The 18,365-nt window shown below is 45.9% G+C and overlaps 1 protein-coding gene across 1 annotated transcript in view; it reads right to left on the bottom strand.

Annotated features, from left to right (window-relative positions):
* Nucleotides 1–380: 380 nt before the first annotated feature.
* LOC116311266 (B-cadherin-like) overlaps nt 381–18,365 on the bottom strand; it is a 32,083-nt gene continuing 14,098 nt past the window's right edge. The window contains exons 10-18 of the mRNA XM_031728324.2: nt 17,173–17,358; nt 16,755–17,005; nt 9,744–9,886; nt 4,282–4,373; nt 3,965–4,097; nt 3,353–3,568; nt 3,118–3,248; nt 2,557–2,700; nt 381–1,463 (exon numbers count right to left, since the gene is read on the bottom strand). Of these exons, the coding sequence (XP_031584184.2) occupies nt 1,248–1,463; nt 2,557–2,700; nt 3,118–3,248; nt 3,353–3,568; nt 3,965–4,097; nt 4,282–4,373; nt 9,744–9,886; nt 16,755–17,005; nt 17,173–17,358 (1,512 nt within the window). The 3' untranslated portion in view covers nt 381–1,247. The remainder of the gene's footprint in view (nt 1,464–2,556; nt 2,701–3,117; nt 3,249–3,352; nt 3,569–3,964; nt 4,098–4,281; nt 4,374–9,743; nt 9,887–16,754; nt 17,006–17,172; nt 17,359–18,365) is intronic.

The following is an 18,365-nucleotide window of genomic DNA, read 5'->3' as shown; positions in this document are numbered from 1 at the left end:
CAAAATACACTCTAGATTGCTTTTATAACATCAGGGTATTGTAACGCCCCTTCTTGCGTTTACAAGCACATAATTTGCATGTAGAGAACATTCATGTATTTTAAGAATTAACTGCAACATAGAGGTTCCTCCTTGTGGCATACTCTTCCGAATATAGTGATGACCTAAGGCCTTTGAGGTCACCATGGACTGGACATCCTTCCGTCACCTGTAACTAAGCAAACTCAAATACCACAAGAAGCTGAATACATTCAGGCCTTTGCTCAGCTACTATTTTACTGTAACCATATACTCAGCATATGAGTTATGATACATATATATTTAACTCAATCATTTTAAAGTAGTTATACTGCACCTGTAATAAACATGTTAATATTTGATTATGATAACCCCTATAATATAAATTATAACATAATGCCAGCAACTTCAATAAACACTTTGATGAAATGATAATTAATGCAATGATAAGATGATGGTTATGTAAAATAATCCCTGTAATTCCACATGTGTTATTGTGTTCAAATTAAGAAATGAAAATACACAAGAGTTACCGACTTTAGAGTGTGGCCATGGATTTGGCCATCGCACTGTCAAAAATCACTCCTAGGTTCCTCGCAAAGGGTTTTTTAAAATAAATTTCAAAGGGCCCAAAGTTGTTGTGGTCACAGGGACCAAACACAATGACCTCTACTTTCTGTTCATTAAAGTTTAAAGCCATCCGTGCCTTAACATCCTCCGAACAATCTAGCAAACCCTTCAGAGGACTCACAGACTTACGTTTCGGAGGTAGATAAATCTGTGGATTGTCTGCCTAACAAATTTAATGTAATTTTAACAAATTTAACATAACGAATTTCATCCTGATTATTTCTCATTTTACTTTTTAAACAGATAGATACCAGAAATACAAACCCTATAGAATAAGGCAACACATGGCTCCAGCACTCATTCAACAGAAAACTACCAAAGTATTTATGTGTTCAGCCTGCAGGTCAAACAGGGATGTAAAAAAGGCATACAGAGCCTAATGCAATCAAAACAGGAAATTCAAAAACAACAAAACAAAAGCACTCATCCTTTGGCTTCTGAGCAGTGGCCGATAACTGCTAATGGCATTTCAGTGAGAAAGTAAACCACAATGCATATATATATCTATAAAAAACAAAACAAAACACTAATGTGTAGTTGAAAGTCCCTTTCTGGCTTGCTTTCACAAATGAAACATGCAACCATGCCATGTGGTATGATTACAGCATATCGTCATCATCTCCTCCTCCGTACATGTTGGCCAGTTTCTTGAAGCGAGGGCCCCACTCACTGAGGCAGTCATAGTTCTGGTCTCCACTACTTGAAGAGTTCAAAGAGGAGAGACTTCCTGCATCAGAACCACCTCCCTCGTGGTCAAATACCATCTGGGAGTCATAAGGGGGTGCTGTTGGGTCGTTGTCTGCAGCCTTTAGGTTCTGAGGGAGGAGCAGAGAAAACTTTTCTAGAAATTTTACACAACTTATTTTGGTTACCTTACATAGCCTGGATTAAGATAACAGAATAACGAATGTGGAAGTTATTAAAGCCCAGACATGACGTACATTGACATACACATCTATCCACATCCATTCCTCTATTGTCTGCTAGCAGAGAAGCCCAGACTTCCCTCACCAGCCACCATCTCCAGCTCATTATCTCTGGTGCCCAGGGCGTCCTCCTGGTAGGAGATGCCTTGAACACCTCACCAGGGGGAAACCTAGTTTTATTCACCCAATCACAAAAACATTCATACAAACCTTATCTGTACTAAAGTGCCTTGACTAACATTCACACACTCACAGTGGATACATCAGGGAAAAATCAGGGTCCAGTGTCTTTCCCAAGGATACTTTGACAATGCAGACGGGAGCCAGGAAGCTGGCCATGATTATGACTTTTAGACAACCCCTTCTACCTCCTGAGCCACAGTTCCCCCAAGAAAACCTTCATTTGAGAAGAACTGCCCACAAGGCACAAAAGGCTTTCTCCAAGTGTGACAAAGCACATGCAAGCTGTTTAGGCATTCTGGAATACTCTAGAGGATAAAGAGCTGGTCCAGCATTTCATGACCAGAACAAAAACAGCAGTACTCAAGGCACTTGGTATTATCAGGTAAAGATCCTACAATATTAGAAAGAAACCCCAATAATCAGATGACCTCCTGTGAACAAGCCTCTAGTGACAGTGGGAAGGAAAAACAGGACCCGCTACTGCTTGCCATGTTGCCAAGGGAAATTTCAGACTAGAATAGAGTCTAGCTGTTTTCCAGGAGACTGGTTCCAAGTTGTGAACCTTTCAAATTCATGCACTTGCTCAGGCTCCTTTCTTACCATGCAACCAACTCCATCATGTCCTCAGAGCCAGCCTTAACAGCCAGGGATCAGACTGCCAGGGCCTGCACACATAACAGCCATCCAACACACAATGCACCTGACGCCTATGGTAACTCCCGTGGGTGGTGAGCCCACTTAAGTGAAATCTTGTAACCATGCTTGAATAAGTTTCAAGGTACTTTAGAATCTCACTCACTTCTTCAATGAAGTTGTTCATGTCTTCTGGGTTGGTGGGCCGAGGCCGGTACTGAGGAGCAGACATTAAGTTTGGCACCACGTTACTTCTTAACACCTCAGGCCGGTTGTCCAGACCACGGTGGAGAACACTCAAGTCATAGTCCTGATAGAAAGTGTTTTAATGATGCATTATTACATGGAATATTTTTTGCTGTACTTCTGCAATCCAAACTCTTCATCCACTCACTGCATTAGGCCTGCTGTCTACTCATACTTTTCTATCACTAAAAGGCCTGGGTCAAATCACTGAAATAATACAGCAAATTTAATCAGCCTTTTTAAACTCTCTGTTTTTCTTTTTGGCGTTTCTGTAGCGGTTGAGGTTTTTCTGGCGTAGGGTTGCTAATCCCACGCCCAACCCCCCTCCTTTTTCATCCAGGCTTGGGAACGGCAATGGCAGAGTTCTCCAGTACTCCAATAAACACAGTGACATATTTTCCAAGATTTTCTGCTCCTGCGTTTGCAGCTTTGATTACTATGTACTATGTAAATGTGTAATCGTGTAAATGTGTCCATTTACCTGATCATCCTCTCCACCTCCTTCTTCATCATAGTAATAGACGTTGTCCCTGACACTATCATCTAGCAGGAGTGGCTTCTTTTTGTCCTTTTTCCTCCGTTTTGCAAACTGCAGCATTAGCAGCACCAGCGCTGAACACAGAGCACAAAGTTTAGCACACAGTAACCAACCAAAACCTAATTAGCTGGGAAAGGAAAGAAATGCTCCATCCTGAGACTACAAATGTGTAACTCACCAAGCAGCAGGATGGCTCCAAGTATTCCGAGGATAAGGGGCAGGTTGCTGCCACCTATACCACGGTCTGTGCATGTCGCCTTTGCTCCCTTGCAGTCGCAAACTTCAGCTTTGATGATGCTGTCCTGCTCCAGGCCATGCTTGTCTGCCACTCTCAGTATGACCCTGTAATCTCCACTGGGCAGCTCAGTGGCTAAATTCAAGATGATGCCTGTTCCTGAAATAAACAAGACAGCAGAAATTTAGCTTTATAGTTCTGTGTTGATGGATTTGTTTTGTTACATATTTTTGAAAATGAGACATCTCAATAAAGCCAATCATCCTTCTTTTAAGTATGTTGTGTTAGGGTTTCTTTTCTGGCAGTGCTCACTCTCCTCACACAAGCACCAATCACTCTAATCTCAGTGATGAAAACTGAATCATGTATGAGCTAAACTTTAGCCTTTTTGGAAGGAAGCAGCCCTGATGTTCACAACAGGAAATATTTTTGTTATCGCAAAAGAACACAACTGATAAAATATCAGTGAAATTTGTGTACCAAAATATTTAAAATTCTGGCCATTTGATTGGACAGCATCATTTTATGCTTGTCACATGTCAACAGTGTACATACTTGAGCCGTTCATCTTAGCTGTCCAGTTGGTCTTTGACATGCCCTGTAAAGACACTGAGTACGGAGCTCCAAATTCTGGTCCATCTTTATCTGTTACTGACAGCACCTGAGGAGCTGGATTCTTTTTGCACACCTGAGGAAACACAAGGTGACAGTGAAGCTTTTCTTTATGCTGATGACTGTATACTTGGGGCTTTGGTTCTACTAACTACTAATCCCATCCTGTAGTTGAAAATTTTACAAACACACCCATCCTGCACCACAATTAGACAAGTTCAACACAAAACGACTCTTGAGCTATTGGAAATAAGACACACCGTGATTTCATGCTCTTCAATAAACGGAGCATTGTCATTGACATCTTCCAGCTGAATGATCAGAGTACCAGTTCCTGTAGCTGGGACTGCATCTGGTCACAGAACAAACACATCAGGAGAACAAAATGTATTTAAATAAAATCTGTATTATTGCCCAAGACTTTGCTCTGGACTTCTGATTCTTATAACTAACATTTGGCTGTTAAACACAAACAATTAAAGGCAGAGCAATTAAGGGCTACAATGTTATTAGCTATGAGCATCCAAGGGACATCACTTTGTACTGGAATTTTGTTTAAGGAGAAGAAAAAAACTTCAGGGAAATAACACACTTTCATATCACTATTATTTTGCTACTGGGAACTTCAGACCAGCTATTGCTGCTTTTAAACTGATTTCAGCTGTGATATCCAGTTTAAGCTTGAACCTCTGGTTTTTTAGATACACATCGTTTTAATACTTATGAATATCAAAAAAGTATAATCAACAGAAAGTCTTGATTTTTAATAATTTCTCACCAAAACTGTTTTAATGTCTTTATTATGAAAGCGAATTAGATGATAATACCGCATATGTGTTAAAGTGTGGAGGTAAACACAGACGACACGAGAGCTCTCGATTAACACTCCTCGTTTATTCCTCATCACCACACAACTGAACACTTTTCCCTCCAAAACATAGCAACAACACTTCCTGAGAACTGGGTGTGAGTGGAGCCTCCAGTGGTCCACCACACATGCCCCCGAACACCCAGTAGGGTCATCCCTAGTCCAGAACCCTTGCTTTAATCAAGCGTCCAGAACGGCTGAACCGGGAGGTGGAGAGCTGGCTGAGGGGAAACGAGCCTGAGGACCAGGCTGGCATGGGCGGCCAGGAGAAGCTGAAGATAGCTCGGGCCCCGCCAGGTGGGGGGTGCTCCCAGAGGAAGAAGCAGGGTTGTCCAGTCCAGTGGAAGGCGGGCGGCCACGGCGGGCGGCCTGAGCCGGCACCAACTGATCATCCTGCAGCACATGTGCCGGCTTAAGTCTGTCAATAGAAACAGTCTCCTGACGACCCCCAAAGTCCAAAAGGAAATGCTTCCGGCCCGGTTGAATAACCCTAAAGGGGCCGTCATACAGTGGACGCAGCGGAGGCCTATGAGCATCATGCCTGACGAAAACAAACTGCGAAGAGTCCAACGACCTCAGAACAAAGGTGTCGGGCAGACAATGGTGCACTGGGCCAAGAAGAGAAAACGAGTCTCTCGGGGGACGGAGAGACAGCACAGAGGGAGCGAAGCACGGGGTGGGCTCGGGCAAGAATTCCCCGGGACCCGGAGGGGCTGACCGAGGACAAGTTCAGCCGGGAAACCCCGAGGTCTTCTTTAACCGCGCAGCGCGCAACCCCAGTAAAACCCATGGAAGGCGGTCAACCCAGTTGCCATCTGTGAGAGAAGCACGGAACGCGGCCTTAAGCGACCGGTGGAAACGCTCGCACATCCCGTTGGCCTGCGGGTGGTACGCAGTGGTTCGGTGGACCTTGACGCCCAGGCCGTCAGCCATGGCAGACCAAAGCTCGGAAATGAAGCTTTGGTCTGCCACGAAGCTTTGGTCTGCCCCGCCAACATCACTGAGGTGATGTCGGCGGGGGGACCGAAACGCGAAACCCACGTTGACAAAAATGCCCTGGCCACTGCTGCTGCTGTAGTGGACGCCAGAGGCACCGCCTCAGGCCCGCGGGTTGTGTGGTCCACCACAGTCAAAAGGTGCGTGAAACCTTGTGACTGCGGCAGGGGACCAACCAGATCCACATGTACATGATCAAAACGCCTCCCTGGAACGCGGAAGGATTCGAGGGGCGCCTGTGTGTGCCTATGGATCTTAGCGCGTTGGCATGGGATGCACGCTGCTGCCCAGTCTTTCACCGATTTACGAAGGCCCGGCCAAACGAACCTGGAGCTGACCAGCTTGACCGAGGCCCAGACGCCCGGATGAGAGAGGGCGTGTACGGAGTCGAAAACGCGACGACGCCACAAAAGTGGAACTACAGGGCGTGGTCGGCTGGTGGAAACATCACAAAGCAGGCTAGGCCCGCCGTTCCACACGGGTCTGTCCTCCAGTACAAGGCCCATTTGCCCGGACCGAAGGGCAAGGACGTCCGGGTCCGCCCGTTGGTCAGCGGCCATAGCGTCAAAGTCCATGCCAACATAAACAGGAGAAACCAGCGCGCGGGATAGACAGTCAGCCACGCAGTTGGACTTACCAGCCACGTGCTGAATGTCAGTTGTGAACTCGGAAATGGCTGCCAGCTGGCGCTGCTGGCGCCCGCTCCACGGGTGAGAGACGTTGGACATCGCGAATGTCAAGGGTTTATGATCGACGTACGCGGTGAAACTCCGACCCTCCAGAAAAAAACGAAAATGCCGGGTTGTGAGGTGCAGGGCCAGCAACTCCCTGTCAAAAACGCTATATTTGCGCTCACTGTCCCTAAGCGTGCGACTGAAAAAGGCAAGCGGTTGCCAGACACCGGAGACCCGCTGCTCCAACACTGCGCCCACCGCCACGTCCGACGCGTCGGTGGTCAACGCAATCTCCACCGGACGGAAACGGGTGGGCCAGCAGGGCGGCGTTGCCAGCAGCGGCCTTGGCCTCAGAAAATGCCTGGACGCGTTCAGGAGCCAATCAATCGGGTCCTTAGCAGTTTTACCCTTCAAAGCAGCATAGAGAGGCTGCAGCAGGTGCGCAGCTCTGGGGAGAAAGTGGTTGTAGAAATTGACCATCCCCAAGAACTCCTGCAGCGCTTTAACGGACGCGGGACGCGGAAAAGCCGAAACGGCCCGGACCTTGTCCGGCAACGGAAATGCGGTGGCCCAAGAAATCCAGAACCGGCAAGCCGAACTGGCACTTGGAGGGGTTGACGATCAGGCCATGTGCCGCCAAGCGCTGGAAAACCTGACGCAAATGTGACGCGTGCTGACTCTCAGAACAGCTGGCCACCAATATATCGTCAAGGTACACGAAGACGAAAGGCAGCCCGCGCAAGACAGAGTCCATCAACCGCTGAAAAGTCTGGGCGGCACCTTTCAGGCCGAACGGCATGCGCAAAAATTCAAACAGGCCGAAAGGGGTAATAACGGCAGTTTTTGGGACGTCTTCGCCGTGCACGGGAACCTGGTGATACCCCCGCACCAAGTCAATTTTAGAAAAAATCGAGGTGCCGGCGAGGTGGGCGGAAAAATCCTGTATGTGGGGAATGGGGTAACGGTCGTTCTCCGTGACATTATTCAAACGGCGAAAATCCCCACACGGCCGCCACCGACCGTCGGACTTGGGCACCATGTGTAGCGGAGAGGCCCAGGCACTATTCGAGCGCTGCACAATGCCGAGGCACTCCATAGCGGCAAACTCTTCCCGAGTGATGGAGAGTTTCGCCGGGTCGAGGCAGCGCGCGCGTGCGAACACCGGGGGACCGACCGTCGGAATATAATGTTCAACCCCGTGCTTCGTTGCCGTGTTTGAGAAATTAGGAACAGTCAGTGAAGGGAACTCAGAGAGCAAACGCTGAAAAACATTCCCAGAAGTCACCAAATTAGCCCGATTCAGGGGCTCGATGGCGCGAGTGAAACAGGGTACTGAAGAAAAAGACTGGACGTCGATTAAGCATCTGTTAGCGACATCGACCAGCAGTCCGTGGGCACAAAGAAAATCAGCGCCCAAAATAGGTACAGAGCTAGCGGCAACAACAAAGGTCCATTGGAAATCCCGACCATGAAAACAAACAGTCACGAACCTTTCCCGAGCGTTGCGAGGGAGAGCCATTAGCCGCAATAAGCTGCGGTCCGCAGCCCGCTGCTAAACTGTCGGCGCCGGACGGGGGAAGGAGGCTCTTCTGGGAGACGGAGTCGACCAGGAAACGTCTCCCGGAGCGCGAGTCTTCTATGAAGAGCAGTTTCTCCGACCCTGGGGCCCGTGTCCCAGGGTTGGAAAAGCAGAAGGCAGCAAGCAGCGGCGCGCTCTGGGGCCAAAACGCTGATGGTAGAAACAGAGGTCCCATCCGCGGTGTTGCTGTGCCGCGACCTTTGCCGCCAGCGAAGGAGGGGACACGTCGGGGCAGGTCAGCGGGGAAGTAGAAGGCGCCGCCGGCGAGGCTGGAACTAGGTCGTGATCGTGGAAAGCGCGGGTAGCCAAGAGAATACGATCCGCGTCCTCAGCCAGGGAGTGATAATCCTTCATGCCCAGAAGCGGAGAGTTGGCGAGGCCGGCTCTCACGGCCGCCGGCAGCTGTCGGAGGAAGATGTGGGCGAACAGGAATCCCCCGTCGTCCGGACCGAGAAAGGACAGCATGCGCTCCATCAGTTCGAGAGCCGTACCGCCACCCAGGCCTGAGAGGGAGAGGAGCTTCTCGGCTCGCTCTGCGTTGGAGAGGGCATAGCGCCGAAGAAGCAGCTCCTTAAGGGCGGCGTACTTCCCTCGGGCGGGTGGGTCCCGGAGGAGAGTCAACGCACGACGGGTGGCTAGCGGGTCGAGAGAGGCCACCACCTGGTGATATTTCGTGTCGTCAGCCGAGATGCCACGAAGGGCGAACTGAGCCTCCACGTGCACGAACCACGACGGGGGATCGTGAAGCCAAAAGTCCAGCAGCTCGAGCGGCACAGCAAACGCAGCTGCAGCCGGAGGCAGAGGGCTGGTGGCTGCTGATGCATCCAGAGCGGAGTCGGTGCCACCATCGGACTGCAGCATGTTCGAGTCAGGGGTCACCAATGTGGAGGTAAACACAGACGACACGAGAGCTCTCGATTAACACTCCTCGTTTATTCCTCATCACCACACAACTGAACACTTTTCCCTCCAAAACATAGCAACAACACTTCCTGAGAACTGGGTGTGAGTGGAGCCCTCCAGTGGTCCACCACAAAAGTATATTTCTTTCAATTCAGCTCAAAATAATATGAGGTCAGTCAGCTGAAACTTGTCTGCGGCACCTTTTTTGTGCTTGTACTGCACATCTCTCTTTTTGTGAGAACCAACAGTATTCACCCATCATACTCAGTTTTCCCTGATATTGGTTGCATGAATGCTTTACAAGCTGATCATTTAGTTGGCCTCAGTTTCCTTTTGAACTCAATGTGAAGTAAGAGTTCACAGATTTCAGGACAGACAAAGCATACGAGACAAAACATATTTCTTGAAACAAAACGTATTTCCTAAATGCTGAAACGCACTGCTGTTTCTGTCCAGTCATCCTCATTGTTCAATACTTGGAACATCATACTGTAAATCAGGATGTGTTAGACAAAAACAGTTTTCAGATTCTGAGTCAGCAAGTGAAAGTTGCTGAAGTAAAGATGAAGGAATCCCAGAAGCAAAACTCTTGTTGACCAGTGTAATTATTCATACACTTGTAATTTAATAAAATCATATCAGTGGTCATTGTGTATGGGAGTCAAATGATGATAATAGTTTGCAGTCTTAACTCCCACCTACCATCATCATATGCACCAATGTTTGCGATGTATCTATTGTTTGTGACAAAAGGAGCTTCTCTGTCCATGAGTCTTCTCACTTTAATAAGGCCTGTGTCCTTGTCCACATTCAGCCAGCCTGCAGGGTCATTAATCATTTTGTACCTGTACAAGACAGTCACAGAAAGATGGTAATACTGTGAGGCGGGGCGATTGCAATTAGCATGTTTCACAATATGGCACAATGTGTTATTTGATTTTTGACATAGACTTACTTTTTCCTTCGGATAAATACACAGTGACAGGTTAGGTGCAGAATGCAATTCAATATCATTTATATTGTGATAAATCACAACAACAGTCACCTCAATTTGCCTAACCTCATGAAACACATTAACTGTCACAGGGTTCTGTATCCTACCAGTGCTACCCCTGATCTCACTAGTAGACACACCTATCAATCAGGGTTTTACGGTTGAAGGCTAATAAAAATGCTTTTCTTCAGAAAAAGAAATAAAAAACAGAGAAGGAAAAAAAACCAAATAGAAATAATAATAATATTAATAATGGTTTTTAAGACCTTACTGATAACGATTATCCAAAGTAGTATTAGGACAACAGAAATGAAAAAAAAAGCTATTGATTATTTTGAGAAAAATGTTAAATTTCGAGCAAAAAAAATCATGAGGGAGGTGTGTTCTGTGGCTCTGCTGCAGAGGGGGTTTTGTTCAGCAGGCCCGAGGGACAGTACAAGAGAGCCTGCTGAAAGCAATTCAGTTATTTCAGGGGCATCAGGACCAGAAGGAAGATGGATGTCACGGGGTTTCAGCAGCAGACCTTGAGTTTATTTAATACGCTGAAGGCAGGAATCCGATTTAACAAAAAAAGGCTGTTTATTGGAGGCCGGAAAAAACGAAGGCAAAAGCACACTGAGATAAACTAACTAAAAATCTAAACTGGGAATAAACTAAGATTAACTGTGACTTTAGAGCATAAACATGAATCTGAAAAGGTGCATGTGGAAAAGAAAAACATGAACATGCACCTGAGCAGAAAGCATGGAAACAACCAACCACTAGCCATTATTACTAAAGGTTATCTTTGACAGCAGGCAATAGTCACAAACACAAAACCACAAGCTACTTGCAGCAATGCAATAACAGCTATTAAAACAATATATTTCCCTGATGAAAATAATTACAGAGTAATAGAAGAAGAATTCAGAAAAAAACCCATGTTCGTGGACTACCTTTATAGTTGCTTCAGTAAACAGATTAAGTGAATTATCATGGTCCAGGACTCTGAGGGGTTCTTACGATCTCTGTGGGGAAGAAAGTTAGAATGCCTGGTGTTGGGCCAGGGGCTATTATAATGGGGTCGGGCCCCGTGTTCTTGAATTGATTGGTTTGTCTTGGATAGACGTGGTGGTAGTGGAATCTTCCACTGGTCACGCGACAGGCCACTTTCCATGGTGAGATACTGAGAGATGTTTTGAAAGAGAACTTCTTCTGAGCCTGGTAAAGGAGAGAGATAAGTTGGAGCCGAAGGTGCCAGATTCCACTATTCCTGCCTTGTGGTGAAGAAAGATGGGCCTATGGTTCTGTGTTGACTACTGCAAGGGGAATGAGGTGTCACAATTTGATGCTTATCCCATTCCCTGATTATTCAGTATCTCCTGTTCAGCCATTTCTTGTGTATGGCTTTACACAAGAAATGGATTCTTGTGTAAAGCCATAATCAAAACATTATAAATGCAAATGCTCACTATCATCTGTGTGTTACTTGTGCTAAGGACTGCTCCGTCATTGACAATGATTTTGTCGATACTCATGCTGTGGCAAATGTGATCAAGACTGATTATGAACAGCTAAGTGATGTTTCCAGGAACACTAGTGTGAATGTTGTTCATGTGGCCGAACAAACTCTGTTTAAGACTGAAACCCAGTCAGTGTCATGTGGTAAGGGTGAAAGAACTGTGTCAGAGGGACCATGTAAGGAAATCGTAGATCATGTTAATGATTTAGTGAAATCAAAGACTGTTTCAAGTGTTGCTCCCTTAGCCGCATCCCATGAAGCCAATGTTCCTAAGGCTAAGGCTAATGTTCGGTGTACTTTGGATTTCTGTGACATGAAGAATAACACTCTGTGTGGTACTGACCTAGAAACTGAAAATGTATCCCTAAGTAATGTTTTCACTAGCAGCAATGTGAAAACCCAGCCAGCATGTCTCGTCGGCTGGGTGACCATGGACTCTTGTGCTGTTGTTCAGGTCGCCCCCTGACCTGGTGGTTTTTGGTTTTTGGCCGTGACACCCTGGGTTGATGAGCTCTTGGACCAGTTAGGCACTGCTCGTATTTTGACGACACTGGATTCAACTAAAGGCTACTGGCAGATTCACTTGTCTGCTGAGTCTAAGAGAAAAAGGGCCTTCCCCACAAAGGCCTTCTCCAGATGCAGCTTTCTGCACCATCTTTTCAACATCCTCATATTTACCACCACACAGTGTTTTCATGTGCTAAAAGGAAGGAATCACTTCCTTCCTTGTTAGTAAAACCGGTTCTGAAGTATGGTTTCACTCAAAGAGTATAGCAACCGTGGCTAGGGATGGGTACCGGTATCCGGTGCCATTATGGCACCAGTTCTGACATAAACGGTAACCAGACCGAAAAGCAGCACACATTTCGGTGCTTTATTTCGGTGCTTTTTTTTTCCTGAGATGTCATACACTTTGGATTCTAGCCAATCATTTTACCTTTCCAAGGATAGTAGGCGGGCCCAGATACGTACGTCCTTTTAGAGCAGAACTACAGATTAAAAATGTCCAAGGCAAAGCGGTCAAAAGTCTTGCTGTACTTCACAGCAAAAGATGCAAACTCAGCAGCCTGCAACAAGTGCTTTAAGGTGATACTGTGCAAAGGAGGTAACACCTTGAATCTGATGAAACACCTGGCGACACATAGCGTTTTTTTAAAAGCCGAGAAATGCACCGTATTTGATAGCTTGCTGCAAGACTTCACACCGAGCACATCTACTGCGGGTGTGGTGCCTGTTATCGGACCCGGAGTTAGCAACATCCCCCAAGAACCCACAACTTTTATCCCACAACTTAGACATTCACATTACTCACACTCTCATTACACATACATATAGGATCTTGGGGGTGGGCACGCTACATGGATTCCAATCACCATCAGGGTGTACACCTCACCCCTGGCGTCGCGGCCCACCTCTCAATTTTAAATACACGTAGACATTGAGGGCTAGCAGGAGGGGCTATACGCTTACCTGCTGCTCTGGCAGGTAGCTCCATGCCCTCGTGGGTTTTAAATGCACCTTAGAACACACATACATCAAACACTACATATGAGCGGGTGGAGGGAGGTTTGGAGTCTTCCTACACCCCCGTTCTCTATGGCCTGCTGGAGCGGGGGGGCTAGGAGGAGGAGTTGGCCGTCCGACTGGGGTCTGGAATGTGGGGCCTCCCTGCTGCTGCGGAGTCGGGGCGGTCTGCTTCTCCCCACCGCAGGGAAAAGGGTAACACCACCTGGGTCTGGGCGCAGTTTCCCCTCCAGGGCAAGGGTACCTAGACCCGGGGCTTAGAGTACGCTTGGGGAGTGTGATTGTGTGTACAGTGTCTCTCTATGTCTGTCTCCACGTTGGGTGAGTGTTGAGAGCATGAGGGTGGGAATAGATGTTTGTATCTGTGTGTGCCTGTTTGTCTGTGTCTATATGTCAGGTGCATTGGTGGTTCTTTGTGTCCGGGGGTGGGCGCCCAGGTACCCACCGGCTCACTCCTTGGCGGCTGCTTATCGGGGCATGGAGCCTGGGGCTCGCTCAGGCCACCGGGGATGGGGTGCCTCGGCCTCTCGCCCGGGGCTCGGTGACTCAGGCACAGCTGGCTGCCGGCGGAGCTCACGGGCACGTCACTGCAACCCCTGGCTTCTGCTCCGCAGCTGCTGAGTGACCCCTCATCTGGGACTCTCCTCAGCTCTTTCTGGGATAGTGGCGCGGCTGCCCCTCTGTTGGTCTTCCTTGGTCTCTTGTGTTCTGGGGGCCTCTGGATGTCTGGAGTTTTGATCTCCTCCATACCTGCTTCATGCCCTGGAGGTCGGGGCAGTGGCCCCCACACCCTCTAGCAGATCATTACATGAAGAACCTTTTAAAAACAAGCGTTGTTCATGCTCACAGGTGTACACACGGGTGATCACACACACAAACTACACCCTTTTGGGCTCCTACCTCAAAGCACACTGTGTGCTGTCGATCTCACGTGCTGCACCATAATGTTTAATATTTAGTATTTACTGTCATATTCCCATATATCATTGTGATCTTGTTTATTACTCTTGTCTTCTTCTGCTTGCTTTCTTTTTTCTTTCTCAACAGGTGATCCAGGTGATCAATATATGTATTTTTTTTTTGTCTGCTTATTCTGTTGGTTTTTGTTTTTTGCCCTTTTTCCCCGTCCCTCTTCCCAGGTTTTTTTTTTTTCTTTCCCTTTCTTTCTCCCCTTTTTTTTCCACCAGTCAAGTCTGTCCCGTATTCAGCAAGTGAAAATAAAATAAACAATAAAAGGTGAATCAGATGGACCATTACGGCAAGGCTGGGATGGTCCATTTGGTAAAGTAAATCCGTTGGGCATCTTTCTTCGTCTTTAGACAATAATTCTGATGGCAAAAGAACCAAATGGGACAGGTTAAAAAAAAAAAAAAAAAAAAAGAACCCGAAGAGTGGAGTCCTGGCCCCTAGCCCTGCCAGTTAAGCAGAAAGATGACGGATGATGATGGCAGCAGCAGCCGTCCTTCTCTGGGTGAGTAGCTTAATGTTGTTCGTGTGTAATTTACGTTGAGTAGGCTAACCTGGCATGGGTGGCTGTAGCTCAGGTGGCAGAGCAGGTCAACCACTAATCAGAAGGTCGGTGGTTTGATCCCAGGCTGCCTCCCGGCTGCATGCCAAATATCCTTGGGCAAGATACTAACCCCATGTTTGCCTACTGGTGGTGATCAGAGGGCCCGGTGGCGCCAGTGTCCGGCAGCCTCGCCTCTGTCAGTGTGCCCCAGCTGTGGCTACAATGTAGCTTGCCATTGTGTGAATGGGTGAATGACTGAATGTAGTGTAAAGCGCTTTGGGGTCCTTAGGGACTGAGTAAAGCGCTATACAAATGCAGGCCATTTTAACCACGTTATTAAATTAATGCACGTAAGGTGAACTAGCAAACACCATCGTAGTTACATGCGGCTGTCTTCTTGTCTAGAATGATACCATATATGCCCTATAGCTGCAGAAAAGGCTAACATTGTTATCTTTTTACAAAAAAAAACAGCTAAACATGAGAGGTTTTAGGACAAAGTTTGTGTTTTCCATTGTTTAAGCACCGGTTCCAACCAAAGGAGGTATGTTGTATCAACAGAAAAGGCTAACTTGGTTATCATTTTGCAGAAAAAAAAGAGACTGCTAAAAATAAAAACATTAGAGGTTTTTGAACAAAGTTTGTGTTCTCCATTCTTTAAGCACCGGTTCGAGCATCGTTTAAGCACCGGCACCGTTTTAAAAGTACCGGTTTGGCACCGGTATCGGATAAAACCTAAACGATACCCATCCCTAACCGTGGCACCCAGTTTCTTGAAAAAAACCTTAACTTTGAGCGGTAATTTTTAACTAATTAGGGGTTTCTGCTACTATGGCAGTTTGTGGGAGGTGGTATGGTGGTTAGCACTGTTGCCTCGCAGCAAGAAGGTCCCGAGTCCTGGGTCTGTGTGGACATTGCATGTTCTCTCCGGCTATTGCAGCTTTCTCCCACTGTCCAAAGACCTGCATGCTAGGTTAACTGGTTAATTGTCTGTAGTCCGTAGTGTGGGGGAAAGTGAATAATTGTCTGTGTTGGCCCTGCGAGACACGGTGTACGCTGCCTCTTGCTCTACCACAGCTGACATAGGTTCCAAATTCTACTTTTTAGGTAAAATGCTTTTCATCATTACAGATCATTTTATGGTTCTACTGTGTGTTGTCATAATTCAGTTTCCTTATGTAACCCATATTTAAGGATGGCTTGGATAAAATATACCAAAATGAAAAAAAGGACCATTAATCTTAGCAGTTACACTCTGTTTATAGTGAATAAGCCACAGGTGCAGCAGTTAAAGGGTTAAATGCTGTGGAGTAGACGTGAGTTGCTCTAAGCCAATGAGCTGCTGAGACGTGGTGCAAGGCCCCGCCCGCCATCTCCGTCTGAGAGAGCACAGGCTTTTCCTTCTCTCTCTCGCGAATCCTCCATGAGCACGCTAGCGAAGAAAAAGACACGGTGATCCCAACAGCGCGCCATTGGATTGAAATCCCGTGACTGTGGAAGCAACTTGAGTACAGTGAACTCACTGCCTTGTTCAAGAAACCAGTTTGAGATTATCTGAGCTTTGAGACATGGTCTGTGATCCTGTTGGAAGCATCAATAAGAAGACAGGCACACTGAAGGGAGGGACACGACGCAGGCTGTGGAATTTATGTTTATGACAAATTCTGATCCTACCATTCAACAGAAATCAAAACTCTTCGGACCAGAAAATATTCTTCCAATCTTTGTTTGTCCAGGTGTGGTGTAAACTGTAGCCTCAGTTATCTATTCTTAGCTAACAAATCACCCAGTCACCCAGTTTGATCTTTAACTGCTGTAACCCATCTGCTTCAAGGTTGAATGTGCTGTGCATTTAGAGATGCTGCTCTGCATATGATGGTTATGCATATCTACATATGAATGTCTAGTGGTAGTTTGAGTCAAGGCTAGCTTCCTATCAGCTCAAAGCAGTCTGGCCGTTCTCCTCTGATATCAAGAAAACATTAAGAAAACAATTAAAATTTTCAAGCCAGAGTATTCTGACTAATACTGGGGTGTTTTATAGTGTATTATTTTTCAATATTTAGAGAGTAATGTAATTTTTGCTTATGAGGTTGGTGACACATTTTTTGTTTACCTTTTTACTTCAAATGTTGTTTGAAGTAAAAAGATGTTTGGGGGTTTTTTTGTTCCTAGTTGACTTACGCTACTTTCTGCTTGCGTGCAGTGTCTGGGTCTGAAGCGGTGTACTGCACCACGACTTCATCCACAGCAAGGTCCTCTGGTTTTACCACAAGCTTCTCCTTTGGATCAAAGACTGGAGCTTCATTCACATCCTTTACATCCACCACCACTGTGGCGGTAGAAGTGACCACAGAAACCCCAGGAGCAAAAGGAATCTCATTCTCCACTGAAACCAACACAGTGTGCTTGCTGGCCGTCTCAAAGTCCAGCTCCTGGTTGGAAGGAAGGAAGGGAGAAAAAACACATCATAAGGGTGTTGGCACAGATTTTTATTAAGTCACAAAAAAATCACAGAAAACGCTTCCATCAACTAAAGAAAATATTCACTGATGATAAGTATCTCCCAATATTATGAATGAATTCCTGATTTTCTTCCTACCTTTGCAGTACAAAGGATTCCTTCATTTTCGTTATTTCCTGTTTTTACTGTGAAAAGTCCATCAGGATCACCACTAATGATCTTGAAGATAGCGTTCCAGGCTGGAGTTTGTGGTTCATCTTCGTCTGTTACTATCATCTTTACCACCTCAACATCCTTTTTGTTTTCATCAACTGTCGCACTATACTGTGAGAAAATTAAGGATGGGTCAGAAATCATGGGAGTCAAAACAGATCTTGGTGTTCTGCTCTGTTCTGTTTTTCCTGAGATGGGTCATCGGAGTCTAACCGCCAAATACCTTAAATTGTACATCAATAATTCATGTTCAATTCCTTCTAATGATGTCTCCTTATTGCAGACATATGCTTCTTGCAAGAAACTGACTTGCACACTCAGAAATCTGAAATCTTAAAGTACAAAGTTTCACAAGATATAATATCAAACATATAATAGTAAACAGCAAGGAGGTGAAAAAACATTAATTTGTAATACATCTCTTATTGATCCAATAAGATTATCAGTTTATCCCTAAATAATAAAATATTCATGCTAGTCAACATTTGTGGCCCCAGGAATGACAATCCATCTTTCTTCCACAACCTCTTTTCATTATTATCCAAATCAACAAACATAATTATCAGCTCAAACTTCAGCACAGTCATCAAACCCACCCACCTGGCCCCAAAATGTGAATTTTTAATATTTAAATACCAACTTAATTAAATTAGACATAAAATTCAACTCCAGCAACTGAAATATAGACCTTCTAATTACAAAAACAAATGGGTAAATATCTGGCAAATCGATTAAAACACAAAAAGGAAAGTAGCCAGCAATAGTCTTCTGACCAAAACTCAACACAACAAATAGAAATCACAATTTAAAGACCAAGCAAACATGTTAGATGAACCCATTAACTTCATAAAGCACTTAGTAAAATATCAAAAAACAAATTACCTAAGAGTGATGACAAATTCTCTATTTGTTAACAAGATTGCTGTGTTTACTTTAAGAGTAACACGGGTTTTTAGCAATTTCTGGGCTCAGTCTGCTTCGTCTTTTGTGAGTCTTGATCACAGCTCTCAAACTTGGGATGTGTTTGGTTGACTTTTAGGCTTTCTGGAATGTCGTGTCATCAGGTTTATTCTAAACATTGTCAAGCAAAGCTAGAAGCTTGCATAGTACTAGATGCA

This window comes from Oreochromis aureus, linkage group 13 (genome assembly GCF_013358895.1).
Source record: "Oreochromis aureus strain Israel breed Guangdong linkage group 13, ZZ_aureus, whole genome shotgun sequence".
Lineage (NCBI taxonomy): Eukaryota > Metazoa > Chordata > Actinopteri > Cichliformes > Cichlidae > Oreochromis > Oreochromis aureus.
The sequence above is the reverse complement of the archived record's forward strand: the minus strand, read 5'-3'. Positions and strand labels throughout refer to the sequence as shown.